Source organism: Chrysemys picta, chromosome 19 (assembly GCF_011386835.1).
Source record: "Chrysemys picta bellii isolate R12L10 chromosome 19, ASM1138683v2, whole genome shotgun sequence".
Taxonomy (NCBI): Eukaryota; Metazoa; Chordata; order Testudines; family Emydidae; genus Chrysemys; species Chrysemys picta.
In genome coordinates, this window is record NC_088809.1 from 520805 (window position 1) to 539031 (window position 18227).

Here is an 18227-nt window from a genome sequence, read left to right on the forward strand (position 1 = left end):
ACTCCCTCCCCACCCCTTATGGGGGCTGGCCCAGACCCGCTGTGCCCCTGGAAGGTCCCTGGGGGGGCACACCCCACACTTTGGGGACCTCTGCCCTAAGGGCTAATTATTCCTCTAACCATACGAATACCTCCTCAAATCAGTATATCGGATGCAAACTTACAAGCTCTTGATTTTGGATTCACGTGGCTGAGAGTCCACACAATCTGCACTCTCATCTTCATCACTAGGGTGCAAAAGAGCAGAGAAATGGTGAGTCACAAACCTTCTGACCTGCTCACTTATGCTTGATACCAAATCAGTAGAAAGGAGATTGCCAGATCCCCCTTCCCAAACCACAAATAATACGCATATGGGGGAAAGGAGGGCAACAGCCCTATCACACAAATCATCATGGGAATCCTGCCCAGCGCAAAGGATACCCATAGCCAGATTCAGCTCCAGAAGGGTTTGATTTCTGTAAGTTGTTCCCTAGAAAACCCCACAGCGTGTCCAGCATCGGACATTGCCTTGTGGATGCAGTGCAGAACTGAGGCCCTGACCATGTGTGCCCAGTGCAGATCCCAGGGCACTCTGCAAGAGTAAAGGTTTTGGATGCGATGCAGGATCCTGGCCAAGTTCCAAAGGGCAATCACCTTCTGCCTCCTCCCTCCCACATGTTCAGCTGGACAAGGATTCTCCTTCATTTTCTGCCCTAAACAGGTGAGCAGGGCTGCTATGTGGCTGTTAAATAGCTACTGCAGTTTCAGTATTTGAAAGAACTAGAGATCTCCTGGGTCCCACCCAGTCCATTTCTTGAAGCCAGGGCAGGATTGTTCCCTACAGTCTAGGGTCTCTAGCAACAGAGCTTCCACTGCCTCCCCTGAGGGACCATGCCATAGCCCAATACTTCTTATTGACCCGGAGGTTCTTCTTGCCATTAAGCCTATGTTTTTTGCCCTTAGTTATTTTTCTGCCCTGATTCCTAGCTACTCCACCTTCTACCACCTTAAATATTCCCCAGAAGTTCATCAGGGATGGGAAGAGTCAGGAACTGCTCTTTCCGTTTTGGAAGGACTGTGCTGCGTTTTCTCGTCTCCAGGTTATTTCTCAAAATGAAGAGTCAGCAGCACCATTGTTCCACTCTCAGCAATGGCTGCATGTCAGTGGTGGGTGCAGAGATTCTTTTCCAAGTTTCATACAGAATCACAATTTACACTCGGCACAATTCCGCTCAGTGCTCTTCACCTGCAAAGCACTTTGCAAACATTAACTACTTCATCTCCAGCGCGCCTCCGAGAGCAAAGCACTTTCAGACTTTTCAGTGTTCACATTGCTGTATAGGTGGTCACAATGTTTTTATTGTTAAATATTTAAACACATGTAAGCAAATGAGCCAGACACACACATTCCTCCCCAGAAGCTTAGACCAGGCACAGCTTTGCATTTTCAGCACTTGGGCAGTTTGGCTCCAGGGTAACTGAGGTTCAAGGAGCTAAAATGGCCTTCCCATGATCCCTGTAAGTGGCTCACCCCAGAGCAGAAGCCAGTCCTCCTAGTCACCAATCCTTTCTTCTAACCACTCCACACACACACACCCAGCTTTCTACTAGCTGAGCCAGCTGAACAGAAGTGACTCCAAGGCCTAGTCCTTCACTACCTGGACTGCCCTGTGATGGCAGGTAAGGCACAAGCGCACCTCCTTTCTTGGTGAGCTGGAGAAATTCTGAAGAAATTTTCACCATTATTAGTGTGACATTAGCAGGCGAGATGCCAGCTCTTGCCCAGGCTGCAGGCATTAGCTAAGGACTGATGACAACCTCATAACTGGAGACCAGACCAGGTCACCTATATGTTAGTTGTGCTCTAAATAGGGATTAATTTTATAAGAATGTATTTAGTTTAGACTCTATTAAATGCTTGTATATTGCTGCATGTATTAATCTCACTTATAATATCTATAGCCCCTGTTATAAGGTAATATTTAATATGGGAGAGAGATTCTGTAACTGTAAAAATGTTTGCTCTGAAACTGTAGCCCCCCTCCTCCGTCCAGTCAGGAGAGAAACATTAGCAACTGTGAAATACTAGTTATTGCTCAATCTCGGGTGGCTGAACGCCACTTGTCCCTCTAAGAAGTTGGAAGCCGACCGCTCGGGGGTCGCATAACTAGTTAGCATGCCAGAGTCTCGTTCGTTATCGGAATTACTAGTTTGCCACAGGAGGTGTTATCTCCAGCCTAACAAAAGAAGGCCCATAGCATAGATACCAGACAAACCATGGTGGACCATCAGAGGATAAAAGACTTTGTTGATTGTCCCCCACACCCATGAAGGGGAGACAAACTCTTCTCATCATGTTGAACTCTGGGGGACAGGAATAAAAATCCCTGACAAGAAGAAACTGCATCTTTTGGCTGTTTGAACTCTGAAGAGCCAGAGACTCTAAACTAAAGCCAAAGATCCCCAGAGGCTGCCACCTGGGTCTGCCTTGAAAGACATTTTGAAAAGAGATCACTACAACTCTGTCATGTTTAGGATTTAGATGGTAACTTGTTTGCATGGATACATTTGCTTGTTTTAACCTGTAAATAACGCTCTTCCTTTTTTCTTGTTAATAAACCTTTAGATAGTTTATTACAGGATTGGCTATAGGCCTTTGTCTTTGGGGTAGGATCAAGAGTACCAGTTAATCTAGGTAAACAACTGGTCTCTCAGGACTGGAAGCAACCTAAACGTGGTGTGGTTTTTGGTGTAAGTGACCATAAGTCCAGTTTGTCTGGATGGCAAGATCGACTGGAAAGGGTAAGGGGACTTTCTGTGACTCCATAGTTAGTAAGACTTCTATAGTGATCCAGTTCACATTTGTTACTGGCTTGGTAAAATTGCACTATAGAACACACCACCAGTTTGGGGTGTCTGCACTCTCAGTCATGAACCATTCCAGACACCATAATATTTGGCTCAGATTCTGCTTCCCTGGAGTCAGCTCTGCAGGGTTCCTTAGTATAGATGGGCCTCTGTCTGCAATGATGAGAGCTGCTCTGTGCAGGGTTCAATCACACAATACTGAAAACGTCAGCAGCTCAACTGCACCGGGGCTCACACTGCTACTAGCAGGGCCCAATACAGCATCACAGGGGTCCATAGGAGTAGGAAAGGAGAGCTATGTCAGATGGCTAGTGGTGGGCACCAACGTTGAGGTTCTCAGCAGCATCCACACTTGAAAATCCTGCTCTCAGTGACTGTTTCAAAGGTCTACATTGACAGCAAAGGTGTGAGTGCAGCATGACATACCTGTGTTAGCTTTCCTCTAGCTGGCACAGCTAACCCTGGCAGTGAAAAGGGGGCAGCATAGGCTTCAGCACTTACTAACCACCAGAGTACAAATGCAGTGAGGAGCCTGGGCACGTACTCTGGTTGCTAGCTTATGATATCACATCTTCACTACTATTTTAACACCTGTTAGCTAGATCAAAGCTGGGGCTGGGGTAGATGCCTATCTGTGTTACAATCACATCTTCACTTGCAGCATGGGGGTACCTTTAACAGCTAAGTCTCCTTGCTTTTCAGTGGGACAAGTGATCCATCCCCTGTCGCCCATTCCCAGCTTCTAGCAAACAGAGACTAGGGACACCATTCCTGCCCATTCTGGCTAATAGCCATTGATGGACCTATCCTCCATGAACTTATCTAGTTCTTTTTTGAACCCTGTTATGGTCTTGGCCTTCTCAACATCCCCTGGCAAGGAGTTCCACAGGTTGACTATGCATTGTGTGAAGAAATACTTCCTTTTATTTGTTTTAAACCTGCTACCTATTAATTTCATTTGGTGACCCCTAGTTCTTGTGTTATGAGAAGTAGTAAATAACACTTCCTTATCTACTTTCTCTACACCAGTCATGATTTTATAGACTTCAATCATATCTCCCCTTAGCCATCTCTTTTCCAAGCTAAAAAGTCCCAGTTTTATTAATCTTTCCTCATACGGAAGCCGTTCCATACCCCTAATCATTTTTGTTGCCCTTTTCTGAACCTTTTCCAATATATCTTTTTTGAGATGGGGCAACCACATCTGCACACGGTATTCAAGATGTGAGCATACCATGGATTTATATAGAGGCAACATGATATTTTCTGTCCTATTATCTATCCCTTTCTTAATTATTCCCAGCATTGTTTGTTTTGACTGCCACTGCACAGTGAGTGGATGTTTCCAGAGAACTGTCCACCATGACTCCAAGATCTCTTTCTTGAGTGGTAACAGCTAATTTAGACCCCATCATTTTATCTGTATAGTTGGGATTATACTTTCCAATGTGCATTACCTTTGCATTTATCAACATAAGTTTCATCTGCTAGTTTGTTGCCCAGTCACCCAGTTTTGAGAGATCCTTCTGTAGCTCTTCACAGTCTGCCTGGGTCTTAACTATCTTTAGTAATTTTGTAACAGCTGCAATTTTTGCCACCTCACTGTTTACCTGTTTTTCTGATCATTTATGAATATATTGAATAGGACTGGTCCCCATACAGACTCCTGGGGGACACCATTATTTACCTCTCTCCATTCTGAAAACTGACCATTTATTCCTACCCTTTGTTTCCTATCTTTTAACCAGTTACCGATCCATGAGAGAACCTTCCCTCTTATTCCATGACCGCTTACTTTGCTTAAGAGCCTTTGGTGAGGGACCTTGTCAAAGGCTTTCTGAAAATCTAAGTATACTATATCCACTGGATCCCCTTGGTCCACATGCTTGTTGACCCCCTCAAAGAATTCTAGTAGATTGGTGAGGCATGATTTCCCTTTACTAAAACCATGTTGACTCTTCCTCAACAAATTCTGTTCTTCTATATGTCTGACAATATTGTTCTTTATTATGGTTTCAACCAGTTTGCCCAGTACTGAAGTCAGTCTTACAGGCCTGTAATTGCCAGGATCACCTCTGGAGTCCTTTTTAAAAATTGGCATCACATTAGCTATCCTCCAGTCATCTGATACAGAAGATGATTTAAATGATAGGTTACAGACTATAGTTAGTAGTTCTGCAATTTCACATTTGAGTTCATTCAGAACTCTTGGGTGATACCATCTGGTCCTGGTGACTTATTGCTGTTTAATTTATCAATTTGTTCCAAAACCACCTCTAATGATACCTCAATCTGGGACAGTTCCTCAGATCTGTCACCTAAAAAGAATGTCTCGGTTCAGTTCAGTCTGCAGGGGGTAGAAGGCTCCCTTTCCCCCACTGGCCATGACAATGCAGAGCCACAGAACAGAGAGGGAAGGGCTCTTTGCTAGTGGAGATAAGTGGGGCAGGGGTGCTGCTGACACCAAGACCAGGCCTTAGCAGGAGGAAGATTAGCTCACGTACTGCAGAGCACAGCTTCATGGTCAGCATAGGCAGGGACAGACTGCATCACGCAGCCCTGCTCATGGGAGGGTCCGACCAGGGCTTGCTTATGACAATGATCATAGCGGTAGGGGCAGCTGTGGATGCTAACTTGATGGGTAACAATCCCATTCAAAAAGTAACAGCTCTAGTCACAGGAAGAGCCGGGGCTAGCCAAATCCCAGAGGCTGCAGAGATTAGGAACCAGCAGCCTGCCATATTCAGCCAAGACACAGGTTTTGGAGTCTATACTAGGTTTGTTAGGGCAGGTCAATAGTCCAACCGCTGCTTGAGAGGCTGTTAGGGACACAGCCGTGCTAACCCTAGGCCATTGATAGCCCTCATAGGGCTCTGGGGGTAGCTGCTGCTTCCCTATTTATTAAAGGATAAGATTCCAACAATACAAGGGCGGCTAAGCAGGCTGCGGGGAAGGGTATGCATGCAGCCAGAAAAACTTTCTCTTTCTTGCTTTGCCAGAGACCTGGCCAGGGCTAACCCCCCCTCTGTACCCAGTCACTAGGGGACTCCCCCTTTAGACCTGCATTAGGAAAAGCCACACACACCCTACAGTACCCCATGCTGAGTCTTCAGCAGGAAAAGGTGTTAACTTGCATTAAGAACACATGAGGTAAATCCTACCAAAGAGAAGGCAGCTTGTATTTTCACATGAGTGCAGATGTTGATTTAAAGCCTATGGGGGAGCCACGGGTTGACCTTGACCTATTAATTCAATGAGCACTATGAGCTGCTTTGTCTTTGCTAGGAGTTCACCGGTTAACTGGAGCTAGAACACACTTTCTCCCCGGTGAAGAGAAGGCCTTCGCCTACACAACCTCTGTAGGTTCTGGTCCCCCATGACAAATGTTTGTTCCAGGGCACAGATAAGGCTGTAGGCAAGTCTCTGGTTCCTTACATCTGGTCACTCCCTACTGGGAGTCTAGTCCCCATGGGCACTATGATGCTTCCTTCTATCATGTGCAGTTATGTTAGGATGTTGGCTTCTCCCTTCCCCTCTGTGGATCTCTCCCCCAAGCCAAGAGTCACCTCTCTGCAGAAGAGGGTAAGGGAACAGCAGTTATCAAAGCCCTGTAGAAAAGCTAGGCCCATTTCAGATCTTTATTCAAGACAGTTTAAAAACCATTGAGCTGCATTCCACACACACCCCAGCCAGTCCGTTCCGGGGTGATGAGGACGCAGCCTGCAGAGCATGGAGTGGAGTTATGGACAGTTTACAACAGGTACTCATGAGTCGCTCTGTACTTGCAGGAGTGGGTGCTACTCCCGTGAATCCTGCAGACCCTCCATGGAACATCCCAGCTGCCATCTTCAATACCACCCCTCAGGACAGCTTCTGACAGCATCATGCAGGACCCTGCTCATTGGCCAGTCCTTCCCAGCACTTCTGGCTGCCCCAGCCTCACACTCCCTTCACCAGACTCCACTACAGCAATGAGTGGTGTCCAACAGCCCAGCAGGCCACATATGACCCAGTGACAATGAAACATACTGAGTGCCCTGTGATTAGGAGTTTCTGGTGCCCAGGCATGGTGATACCAGGGACTCCTGTGCTGTGCAGCAATGCTCCTCCTTGAGTCCCAGCTGGCACGCGAGGCAGGTACTGGAGGCCCTTCCCAGGCAGAGGCAGTTCTCTCCTTCCTTCTGAGCAGCAGGAGAGGTGTCGTACCACGGCCGCCAGTGTCAATCCAGTTGTGGAATGAGCAGGAGCTACCCCAGCCCGAGCACCCAGGCCCCTGCAGCCAGCTGCAGACTCACCTGCTTGCTGGCTCCTCCACAGTCCCCAACATCTTGGCTCGGATTTTTTTCCGCTGTTTTTTGATGGTGGATTTCATGGCCTCCAGCAGGAAGCTTGGGATTCGCTCATCATTCAGCAGCTCCCTGGGGAAACAAACCAGCCAGTGCACAAACGGGCTGGGAGACACCCAGCTCCACAGCCTCCGGGGAGTAGGCAAGGAACATCCCACAACTAGAGTGACCTCTCCAGGGCTCTCAGCCTTCAGCAGAGACAGGAACAGTCACCCCCTCCCCTGAGAGTACCTCAATCCGGGCACAGAGGAATTCAATCCCAGACAGGTCATCCTGTAGGCCTCTCAGCCCAGGCAGGGTGAGATGAGAGACTAGTACATCCCCCATCCCTGGGGAGCGAGGGGCAGCAGGGCAAGGTGTAAGGACTCCAGTCAGAGACCTTAACCTAGACCATCTACAGCCACACAATTCACCCCTGCCATGGGTTGGGGGTGGGGCCTGTGAATCCACCTCGAGGGTGCCCAACCTGCTGGGTGAAGCAAAAGGGAAGTGTCAATCCCTCCACTCCCCCAGGGGCCTGTGTCTAGTTGGCCAGGGTTACAACCATCTCAAGGCAGCCCAGCACTCAAATGCCAGTGATGCAAACCAGAACCTTAGTCCATCTGGATGGCACAGATGCAGCCCACCAGGGCCAAGGGACCCCCGCAGCAGAAGGGGAAAGTGTTTTGTTCTTTCTTGAAGTGAATGTGGTTCTGGTCACCCAGGAACATGCTTCCCCTTTCCCTATAATCAGGCTGCTCTAGGTATGCTGGATGGTGCCCTCTCCCACGCTCTGTGGTCCTGCAAGATCCCTAGAGGTGCTCGCTGTCTGTGGAGACTTCCCTACAGTCAGCGCCATGCCCCACAACCTCCAGTCTGATGCAGGGCTACGGGCATGCCAGCTCTCTGCCCTGCTGCAATGCTCACCGTTGGTAATAGGCCAGCTCCTCCTGCACCAAGAACAGACTGGTCTTGAGCTCATTCCGCTCCTGCAGGATTTGCTTCAACTCTTCTTTACAGAAGCAGCTCGGAGCAGAGTTCCTCCCCCAGTCTTGGTGCTGCAGCTCCTCCACGGGTGCTGCTGCTCCATCCTAGGGATTCAAAGAGAGGGAAAAGCTGAGCAGAACCTGGGAAGACAGGTAAGCAAAGGCCCTGGCAGACCCTCTTGCTACAAACAGGGTGCAAGCCAGGTGAGGAAGCTTGCTTAAGATGCCACAGGGTCCAGGGGAGATGCCACTGCTGACGAGAGTCAGGTGCAGATGGGGGAGCACATGCAAGACAGTCTCCTTCCCCTTGCGATCACTGATTAGCTATAGAACTAACATATAGCTAGACTTCATTAGCTAGGTATTTAACGAGTCTGGGCTCTAGTCTAAAGCTGGGATATTTTAAAGCGAACAATGTTTGGTTTTCCAGCACCTATCTAAAATGTAGAGAATCTCTGGTTGCGAAGTGGTCTCATGTGCATCACACCTAGCCATCAGGATTTTCTTGAAATGCCCTCTCTGGCTCCTCTCCTTCACAAATACACACTGACAACTTGAGATAGAGCAGACGCTGCTCTGGCCAGCACAGCTCTTCAGAGGTCAGGAGGATTCTTGTCACTGTATCGGAGAGTCTCAAGGATAAAGTTTACAAAGAGGCAGTGATGTGCACAACCACACAACAATGCCATCTCATGTGAGAGCCATCTCATAAGGACACTGGACTCAATTCTTTACTGTTTACGTCCATTTGAAGACCATGAAATCCAGTGGGGTATGGGGAGAGCAGAGGGAAGTTCACCTCACTCTGCTGCATCACAAGCCTGTCCCAATAACGCCCCACTCCCTCTCCTGAGGGGCAGGAAAGGTGCCAATTAAGTCCAAGGCAAAATTCTAATGAGAAGCTATTAATAGGGAAATTGGTTAGCTCATAGAGGGCTAAATATTAACTCTAGGAAACCGTTTCCACAACAGAGTTTAGACATGGTCTGCGATTCCCAAGATGACCACTGATGCTTCTTAAAGATAGATGTGTTTGTTTCCCTCCAGAACCCTAGGATATCATCAGATTTTAATGCTATTTCAGTTTCTCCAGAATTCTTGGGTATGAGCCATCTGGGCCTGGTGACCTGTCCTTAACTGTATCAATTTGTTCCAGTAGTTCTTCTGATACATAGGTCTCTGATAGCACCTCTACTTTATTACCTGAAAAGAATAGGTCTGGGGCAGATATCTTGCCAGCATCCTCTGTGGTGAGGACTAAAGCAAACAAGTCACTTTATCACTTCAATATCCTTACCTTCCTTAACTCCTCCTTTTACTCCCTGCTAAAGCAGCAGACCCACTGATTCTCTCACAGGCTTCCTAACACCAACATCAGTCTTTGGTTAAGCCCTGAAGTTTAGAGACTTAGAGCCCATACAATGATCATTCTGACACATCCTGACCCATTAGTGATTTACTGCAGCTTCATGCAGTGGCTAAGAGTTTATTCTGCACTAGAGATTCCCCAGAGAATGGATATTGCAGGGCTCTGGCTCACTCACCATATTGAGCCTGGGGGATGCTCCAGATGCAGCCCTGGTCAGTCTGTCAATTTCCCTCTGATTTTCCAGCACCATGGTCTCCAAATCCTCCTTCTTCTCCAGAGAACTCTTGAGCTGAACCTGGACCACAGCCAGTTTATGACGCAGGTCCTCATTCATGGACATGAAACGATTTAACTGCTCCTGCAGCTGAGAAACCAGATACAGGCAAGTGTGAGACAGCTGTGCATACAGCTGCAGGATCTGCTCCCGCACAGGGACACACAAGTGTGCGCACGGCCATGGGCCACTCCCAGGAAAGGCAGAGGGTTATGGGCACATATAGGTGCTCAGATACTACAATACTACTATAATCTGCTCTTATAGCAAACACTTTGACACATATTACAGGGAGACAATGGTGCGTGTAAGAACAGATCACATAGCATGGCTCTCCCACTCTCACAGCACTGGAATAAGCCACGGGCACTCTGCCTCTTACCGCCTCTGTGTCATGGTTCTTGCAGACTATCTCGTGGGCTTGGGCCCGAATCTCATCCCTCTGCTTGTCCACCACCTCCTTCAACCGCAGCATCACTTCTCTCTCCTTCCGTAAAGTGCTGTCTAAAACCCAACACCAAGAGATCAGTTGCAGCTCTGCCCTCCTGCTGAGCTCCATGCTTACAGACATGGCTACTCTAGAGAGTTTCACAGAACCCCCCCTCTTGCACCATTGCCAACACTGTCTCAGCTGCATTGATGTTTGCAATGCTGGCAGCTTCAGAGTAAATGGGCTCCTGCCTCCCACAGCCATTTTATGTAGCACATGCTAGACAGGCTGCCAATAGGGTTAGATGACAAATTTCTGAGAATGGCTGCTGGAGCCAGAGCCATCCACACTGGGGCTCCCAATGTGGCTAACCCTCGTGAGCCTGAGTCAGGGCTAGCTACCAGGGAGTCTGCAAGATCCTCTACTGAAAGTGAGGCCATAGTACCTGCTGCTGGAGTAATTCAGATTAAGGCCAGAAGGGACCATTATGGTAATTTGGTTTTAACCCCCACACCATCACCTGCATAACACAGGCCAAAGCCTTGTAAACACCCTCCCCTCATCTCTTCCCTATGAAGGAGCCAGACTGCCCCCACACCATGCATCATCACCCAGTGGAGGCAGAAGTCACTGTGTAATTTTCTCAAGCACCAGTGAAAGATGGCAACTGAACTGTGACCACAGCCTCAGCAACTCCTTCCTCTCCCCCTTCGGGAGCTGACATTACTGGCACTGCCCAGTTAAATAACCAACTTACAGAATCTAGATATCACAAAGACTCTCAGATCACCCACCCTCAGGGTATACACCTTCTTGGTATTATCCAAATATTTCCCCCTTTATTTCCTCCCATTGCTCCTTGTATTACCCTCACACAGCACCCTGAATGCCTCCTCCCTGGTGCGCCCCCATGTTACATGGCTAACTCCCAATGGGCCCTTCTAGTCCCCAGCCACTTAGGTGGTTCTCTCCTAGCTTCTTCTCTCTCACCCACTGTATCTTTCTTACATTGGGGTACACAGTAGAGAACATGCCTTTCCACACTCCACCTGGAGGTGCAGAGCAAGACCATCTCCTCCATGACAGGCCAGTCAACACTACACTCACCATTCTTCTGCATTGTCACATTGCCAACTCCTTCCTGACCCTAACCAGGCAGGTAGACAGCAGGGACTGACATCACTGAGGCCTCCTGTTAATTTATATGTTAAAGCCTGCCAACCGTGCAAGCTGCCAGCCCATATAACACCTCCCCCTCACAGTTACCGTTGTCCTCACTGTTTCTTTAAACACACTTATTACTTCTTTCTTTAAGCTGTAAGCTCTTTGGAGCAGGAACCATTTCTTACTATGGATTCAGGCATAGTGGGGTCTTAATTCAATTAGCTCCCACCAGCTCCAATTTGGTAGTAACAGCCACCACCTCTGTGGCTCCAATTTCAAGTGCATTGCAGTAGAGAAGCAGGCCCTCTGCTAAGTCACGCTAGTGGGTGCTTCCTCTTGTACTATTACTCTATTTCTTCTTTTTACTTACAATTTTAAGAGTTGGTTAGTTTAGATTCTGACTTACTCATCAATTACTAGACTCCCTGGTCACACGAAGGGTGGCTTTACCAAAGGAAATACAGTCAACCACCCACACTGAAAGATGCAACTGAAACAAACAAGCTAGTATGGACAAGGGTAAAATTCCCAAACAGTAGCTGAAGCTTTCTTGGGCAAGGGACGATAGTCCAGGAGTACATTCAGTGCATAACTACTACAGTGATGGGTGCTCTGGAGCTACTCAGGATAGAGGGACACTCATTTTGAGCTTAACATGTCCGATCCTAAGGGTATGTCTACACTGCGAAGTAGTCAACAAAACTTTTCAGAGTAACAGCCGTGTTAGTCTGTATCCGCAAAAAGAAGAACAGGAGTACTTTCCTTTTGAAAAACTTTTTTTTTTTTTTGAAAAACTCAAGAAAAACTTTTGTCTTTCACAGGTACTTAAAGCCCCCCCCCCCGCGAAAGACAAAAGTTTTGCCAACGCAAGTGGAAGTGTGAACGCGGCTCCTGCTGACAAAGAGCATTTACACACGCCAACTTTTAGCGACAAGGCTGTCGACACAATCTTGTCACTAAAAGCTGTGTGGTGTAGACAAGCCCTAAGGAGGATTTGACACGAATACCTCAGTTAGGGAAAAGGTAGAAGTAGCTCCAACCTCTGACCAGAAACCACTTCCCCAAAGCGCAGGCAGAACAGCTCTTGAAACAAGACATGAAAGGGACAGGCTGGGGTGTGTTTTAAAATACAAATTTTACATTTATAAAGACATGCAGATTCATACAACCACCTCCCTGAATAACTTAAGGGGAAGAATGTCTTGTGGTTGAGACAGCAGCTGGGACCCTGCAGACTTAGGTGCTGCTCCCAAGCTCTGCTAGATGCTTTCTATGCAGTGACAACTTTAGGGTGGGTAAAGGGTGTGTTTAGTAAGAGATCCTACAACCCATGAACCACTGCTAGCACCTCTGGGAGCCCTAATATAGACAAGGCTTCTAGTTAAACTTACTAGAAACTGTCACGCCCAGCCTCGTTCAGAACTCCCCAGTGCTAACACCTGTGCAACTGAACAAGGGGTATTTTTCCTAAGGTCTCTAGTATAGACAGCATTACTCTGTGCCTCAGTTCTCCACCCACAAAGTGGACCACCACCACCACCCTGCCTCCAAGGCATTACACGGACCCATTCAGAGTTTGTAGCTGCTCAGAAACCAGAGTAAAGCCTTTACACAAATATAACCAGAGAATCCCAGAGATCAGTGGCCTGTGAACAAGGGCACTAACTTGATTTCTGTAAGCAAGATATGCATTCAGATAACTACAGCTTCACCACCACAGAAGGAACATCACTGCACTGACCCCCAGCAGCAATGACAGCCGTGGAAGGGATTCAGCAGCAGCTCTCCACCCTCCTTCCCCAGGGACACCCACCTTCCTGGGAGTGGCTTTCTGCAAGTTGTGCCAGAAGCTTTTGGTTTTCTTCCTCCAGCTGGGCCAACCGGTTCTGGAGAACATGCTCTTTCCTCTGAGCTTCAGACAACTTCTGCTCCAGGTCCTGAAGGGCAAACCCAGAGAGATCAGCTCCCTCCCTGTGCCATGCCATATCTACTACACCTTTACTGATGGGGCACCAATGGGGATCGCACATGGGGCACACTGCTCCCATGGCCCTTCGGCTCTGCAGCCAGACTGCTGTGGCGGTCCTGCTACCCGGCACAGCTGCCAGCCAAGCGACCCGCACAGGATGTCGCGAGCAGCCTCCTGGGAGGCGGGAGGGCTTGGGGAGAAGCCAGACTCCGCTCGCCGGGAGAGCTGCCATTACCGGGCACCGGGCAGGGAGGGTGTCCCGAGCCGAGCCTGTCTGCCGGGGTCTCTGCAGGATTCCCTCTGGGGCCCCGGGCCCGGCCGCCGTGGGAAGAGCGGACACTGGGTGGGTCTGATGACGGGCACCGCCAAGCCCGCCACAGGCGGGTACCAAACCCGCTGGCGGAGGCCCCGAGCCCGCCCCCAGCCGCGGCGCTCGCGCTCACCTCAGCCCCGGGGGCCGCCGCCTCCTCTCGCCGCCGCTCCCCGCGCAGGCTCGGCCCCGTCCGCAGCAGCGTCTCGGCCGGGTCGCGGCAGCCGGACTCAGCCCCAGGCGGGCCCGCCAGCGCCTCCAGCAACTCCAGCAGCCGCACCACCTGCGGCACCAGCCCGGCCACCGCCTCCGGCCCGAAGCGCCCCGAGAGCCGCTGCAGCTCGGCCCCCAGCGCCCCGGCCATGCGGTACACGTGCTCCGGGGCCAGGCGGCCGGCTGGTGTCCGCCACAGCGGCTCCTCCATCGCCCCGGCCGGCCGCCCGCGACCCGCGACCCCCGGCCGCCTTAAAGCCGCGGCGCCGCGCACGCGCCCGTCCCGTCCCCGCGGGGCCGCGCGCAGGAGGGGCCCGGTCGGAGTGAGGGGGAGGGAGTTTGCTCCCCCCGCCCAGGGCCCGCGGGGCGGAGCCGGGACACCGCCCCGGAGACAGGCGCCGCGCTTCCCTCCGCGCGGCCCTGAGGCGTTCGGGCCGTTAGCGCGGCGCGCGGCAGCCCCGCCCCCAGCGGCCTCTCGCGCGCCCCGCCCCGCCCCGCGCGGGGAGCGCTGCGACCTCCCCCCCCCCCCGCTCCGCCCCGCCCCGGAGCGCTGCGACCTCCCCCACCCCCCGCTCCGCCCCGCCCCGCGCGGGGAGCGCTGCGACCTCCCCCCCCCCCGCTCCGCCCCGCCCCGGAGCGCTGCGACCTCCCCCCCCCGCTCCGCCCCGCCCCGGAGCGCTGCGACCTCCCCCACCCCCCGCCCCCGCTCCGCCCCGCCCGGGGAGCGCTGCGACCTCCCCCGCCCCCGCCCCCGCCCCCGCTCCGCCCCGGAGCGCTGCGACCTCCCCCACCCCCCGCCCCCGCTCCGCCCCGCCCGGGGAGCGCTGCGACCTCCCCCGCCCCCGCCCCCGCTCCGCCCCGCCCCGGAGCGCTGCGACCTCCCGCCCCCGCCCCGCCCCCCGGCTCGGTCCCGGGCGGCGCCCGTAGCCGCGCTGGGCCCAGGCGGTCAGCGCTGGGGCAGGTGAGGCCGGAGCGTGGCCCAGCCCAGCCCCTGCTGCAGTGTCTGACCCCCCCAGCGTCACCCCCGAGCCGGGGCAGAGCTGGCCCCTTTCAGCAGGAGCCTGCGCAGGGCTCTCCGCGAGTTCGGCCACGTTCTTCCGGACCATCCTCCTCCCTGGGCGTCGTGTCCTGCTCCGGTCCATGCAGCAGGCTGCTCCCAACGCTTATGCTCCTAGCCCTGAGCTTTGACCACCTCCCTCTTTCCATCCCTCCCCTGGCTCCACAACACAGGGCTTGTGTCCATGCTCAAAGGCCTCCATAGCAAATCTCACCCCATCATTTCTCATTCACTGAAGCACTGCCACTGGCTGCCTCTGATCAGTGCAGTCTCTATCACCGCCTTATGTTTTCAAACAAGCCCCTTCATGCTCCGATACTGCCCCACGTTTGGGAGGATTGAGAATAAATGTGAAATTAAAGAATGGGTTCGCTTGAATTTGGTATAAAGAGAATGTGTTGTAAAGAAAAGGCCTTCCTTCCACGTGTTAGTCAGGGCCTGAAACTAATGAGTTATAAGACCAGAAGAATGGAGTAGGGAGAATGTCTGGTTTAAAAAACAATGAGATAAGGGAAAGTTTCTAAAACAATACGGATGACTGCAGATAGTTTAAACTAAGACAAAGAATCTGGTCTCCTACATGGACCTTCCCAACCCAGAGTGTTATCTTAAAAGTAAAACTTATGCAAATCCCGATCCAAGGCAAAAGCTATTGGTCAGCAGGAAGGCGGGGAAGGAGGAGAAAAGACTTTGGAAGAAAGGAGGTTGTAAATCTTATTAGAGTAAACTGTCTCAAATTAGTTGAGTGGAATTGGCTATGACATTTGTTTGTTGAAGGGTATGAAGAGTTATGAATTTGAGGGTTCTTTGTCAGACCCCTACCTACTCATGCTGGAGCACACCAGGATGAGATGGTTTTCCCTAAGTCTGGCCAACGTGTAAGCAGACCAATCACATGCTCACAAATACTCTCTCTGTATTGGATGTAGTGACTTATTTTTAGGAAGTTTAAAGTAATTGTATAAATACCATTCAGCCTTTGGATTTAATAAAGAAATTTCTGGTTAAGTTAGTGTTGTGGTAATACCTTGCATCATAAATAATGCCAACAGAGGAGCTCCCCATAAATATGCATAACACTACCTCACCATTATCCTCCTCCAAATCCCTCTTTAAAATTCCCCTTTGCTGGGATGCTTACAAAAAAAGAAATTGACAACAGCTAAGCTCCTACTGTGCTGGGACCACATACTATGCTGATCAATGTGGTCTCATCGTTTCCTTGTACTCCTGTCTGTCCCCATCTGTTTCATCTTTTACTTAATGGTAAACTCTTTGGGACAGGGACATTTCCCCCCACCCCCATTTGTACAATGCCTAGTACAATGGATTCCTGGTCCACAACTAGGGCTCCCAGATGCTACAACACTTAAGTAACAGGCACAATTAAGAATCTTCGCATGAATGACTTCCAAGGTCACCGGAAATTGGTGGCAGAGCCAGACACTGAACCCAGCTTTCATACTGATGAGGCGCAAGGACAATATAGAGTTCCCAGTTATATAAAATTTATTAAGCCATTCTCCAAAATCACAAAGTACATTTGGACTGACACTTTACACAAATCCTGCCATCAGTGACTAGACACAAAAGCATCTAAAGCAATGAACACTGAAAGCCATACAGGGGAATGCCTGCAGATCACTAACTCTTCTGGGGCAAGGTACCCACTGTTGAATATCAACAGTACTAAGTCTTTTCTGTGTCTGGGTGAGTTCTCGGAGCCCAGGTCTATGCATAGAGATCCTCTCGGTCTGCAGAGTAGACCTCCCCTTCCTGCAACAAGGCGAAGTTGAGGAAGTGAGATGGGCGATGAACCTCATGGTAAAACTCCTTGGGATTCGCTAGCTGCAGCTCATACTTCATGTTGGGATCATGACGAACACCTGGAATTAAGCAGTCCCATTTCAGTCCCCATGCCTGAGACTTCAGCCATTTCCACCCACACAGCTTACCCTGTTCTTCACAACCCCCTGCAGGAAGCTACTAATCATGTTTAAGGTACAAGACTGCTGTGATTAACACATGATGAGCTGGACAGGTTTCCTTCCTCTTTAGCTTTCATAGAATCATTGCAAGCCCCTACTAGAAAAGAAATCTCACCTGTAGTTGGGCGCAAGTATCAAGAGACTTGAAACGGGGAGGGGGGTGGGGGAAGAAGGGGGGAGTGAGGCATGTTCTCACGCACACACCCCGTTTCTTTAGGCTGAGCTCTTTGCATATATCAGAAGTGACTTGCATCTCTTCTGTCCCCCTCTATTTCAGGCACTCCTTGGAAATTCCAGGCCCCTTCCTCATGCCAAGAGCTGTGTTCCCCATTCTTGTGCCATGCCACCCCTATTCCCCCTATTATTGTTCTTGGTGTGGGAAGTCATTCAGGGTGTCAATGTGTTAGAAGCTATTAGGAGGATGGGCAGAGAGGAGACAGGGATACTGTTATCCTGGAAGGCATTAAATGGTACCATCAGCCTGTTTGATCTACAGACAGATGTGCTTGAAACTGGCTCTACTAAACAGATAGCAGGAGCTCTGTGACCCATTTCTCCCCTTCCAGTTTTCTAATTTGCCAAAAAACAAACAAACAAAAAAAACCACACATACCCCTCAATAGGATTCTGCCCACTGATGCCTAGAACTTTCCCTGAAATTCTGGCCTTCATCAGATGAGGCATTCAAAAGTTACCATGTCACAGACAGACACCATGGAATTGAGTGTAGGGCTTTGAAAACTCAGTCAACAAGCTGCTCAGATGTGATACAGGGCTCAGAGCACCAACCACATTCCCATTTCCCTTCCCCTAACAGCCTGAGGAGGTGCACAACCTCCACTTCTCCAAGGACAGTCGGCTAAGTAGGGACTCACCCATGAAGTTGTAGTTCCAGGATCCCTGTGCTGGTACCATGAAGAAGCCAAGGAAGCGGTCTGACAGCAACATCTGCACCCTCTCATAGTGGGATGGCAGGTAGCCCTTAGGGTTGTTTCCTTTGTCTGTGTTCTGCCTGCCCCACTCATAGCCACTGGGAGTCAGCTTGTAGGCGGTCAGAGTACAGGAGCCTGGGGTAAAACTGAAGAGAAGGAAAGTGGTAGTGACCAAAACTGCAGATCAGGTGAACCCTGAGATTGAAGGGAGGAAGCTAAATGCAAACATTTCCCCCCCAGCTGAAAGAATACTACCTCTAGCTCAGGGATGGGCAAACTTTTTGGCCCGAGGGCCACATCTGGGGATGGAAATTGTATGGCAGGCCATGAATGCTCTCAAAATTTGGGGTTGCAGGAGGGG

General features: G+C 50.4%; 2 protein-coding genes across 4 annotated transcripts in view; both read right to left on the minus strand.

Annotated features, from left to right (window-relative positions):
• The window catches only part of RILP (Rab interacting lysosomal protein), a 16582-nt gene extending 2226 nt beyond the window's left edge, over positions 1-14356 (minus strand). Inside the window, exons 1-7 of the mRNA XM_005298334.5 lie at positions 13810-14356; positions 13211-13334; positions 10186-10307; positions 9705-9893; positions 8102-8265; positions 7145-7267; positions 164-226 (exon numbers count right to left, since the gene is read on the minus strand). Of these exons, the coding sequence (XP_005298391.2) occupies positions 164-226; positions 7145-7267; positions 8102-8265; positions 9705-9893; positions 10186-10307; positions 13211-13334; positions 13810-14100 (1076 nt within the window). The 5' untranslated portion in view covers positions 14101-14356. The remainder of the gene's footprint in view (positions 1-163; positions 227-7144; positions 7268-8101; positions 8266-9704; positions 9894-10185; positions 10308-13210; positions 13335-13809) is intronic.
• A 2081-nt stretch (positions 14357-16437) lies between these two features.
• The window catches only part of PRPF8 (pre-mRNA processing factor 8), a 32371-nt gene continuing 30581 nt past the window's right edge, over positions 16438-18227 (minus strand). For all 3 annotated transcript variants that reach the window (XR_006176315.2, XR_010593822.1, XM_005298287.4), the window contains 2 exons: positions 17810-18012; positions 16438-16832 (listed from right to left, as the gene is read on the minus strand). Coding sequence is in view for 1 of the 3 variants with exons in the window: in XM_005298287.4 (XP_005298344.1) it covers positions 16678-16832; positions 17810-18012 (358 nt within the window). In the remaining 2 variants the exon portion in view is untranslated. The remainder of the gene's footprint in view (positions 16833-17809; positions 18013-18227) is intronic.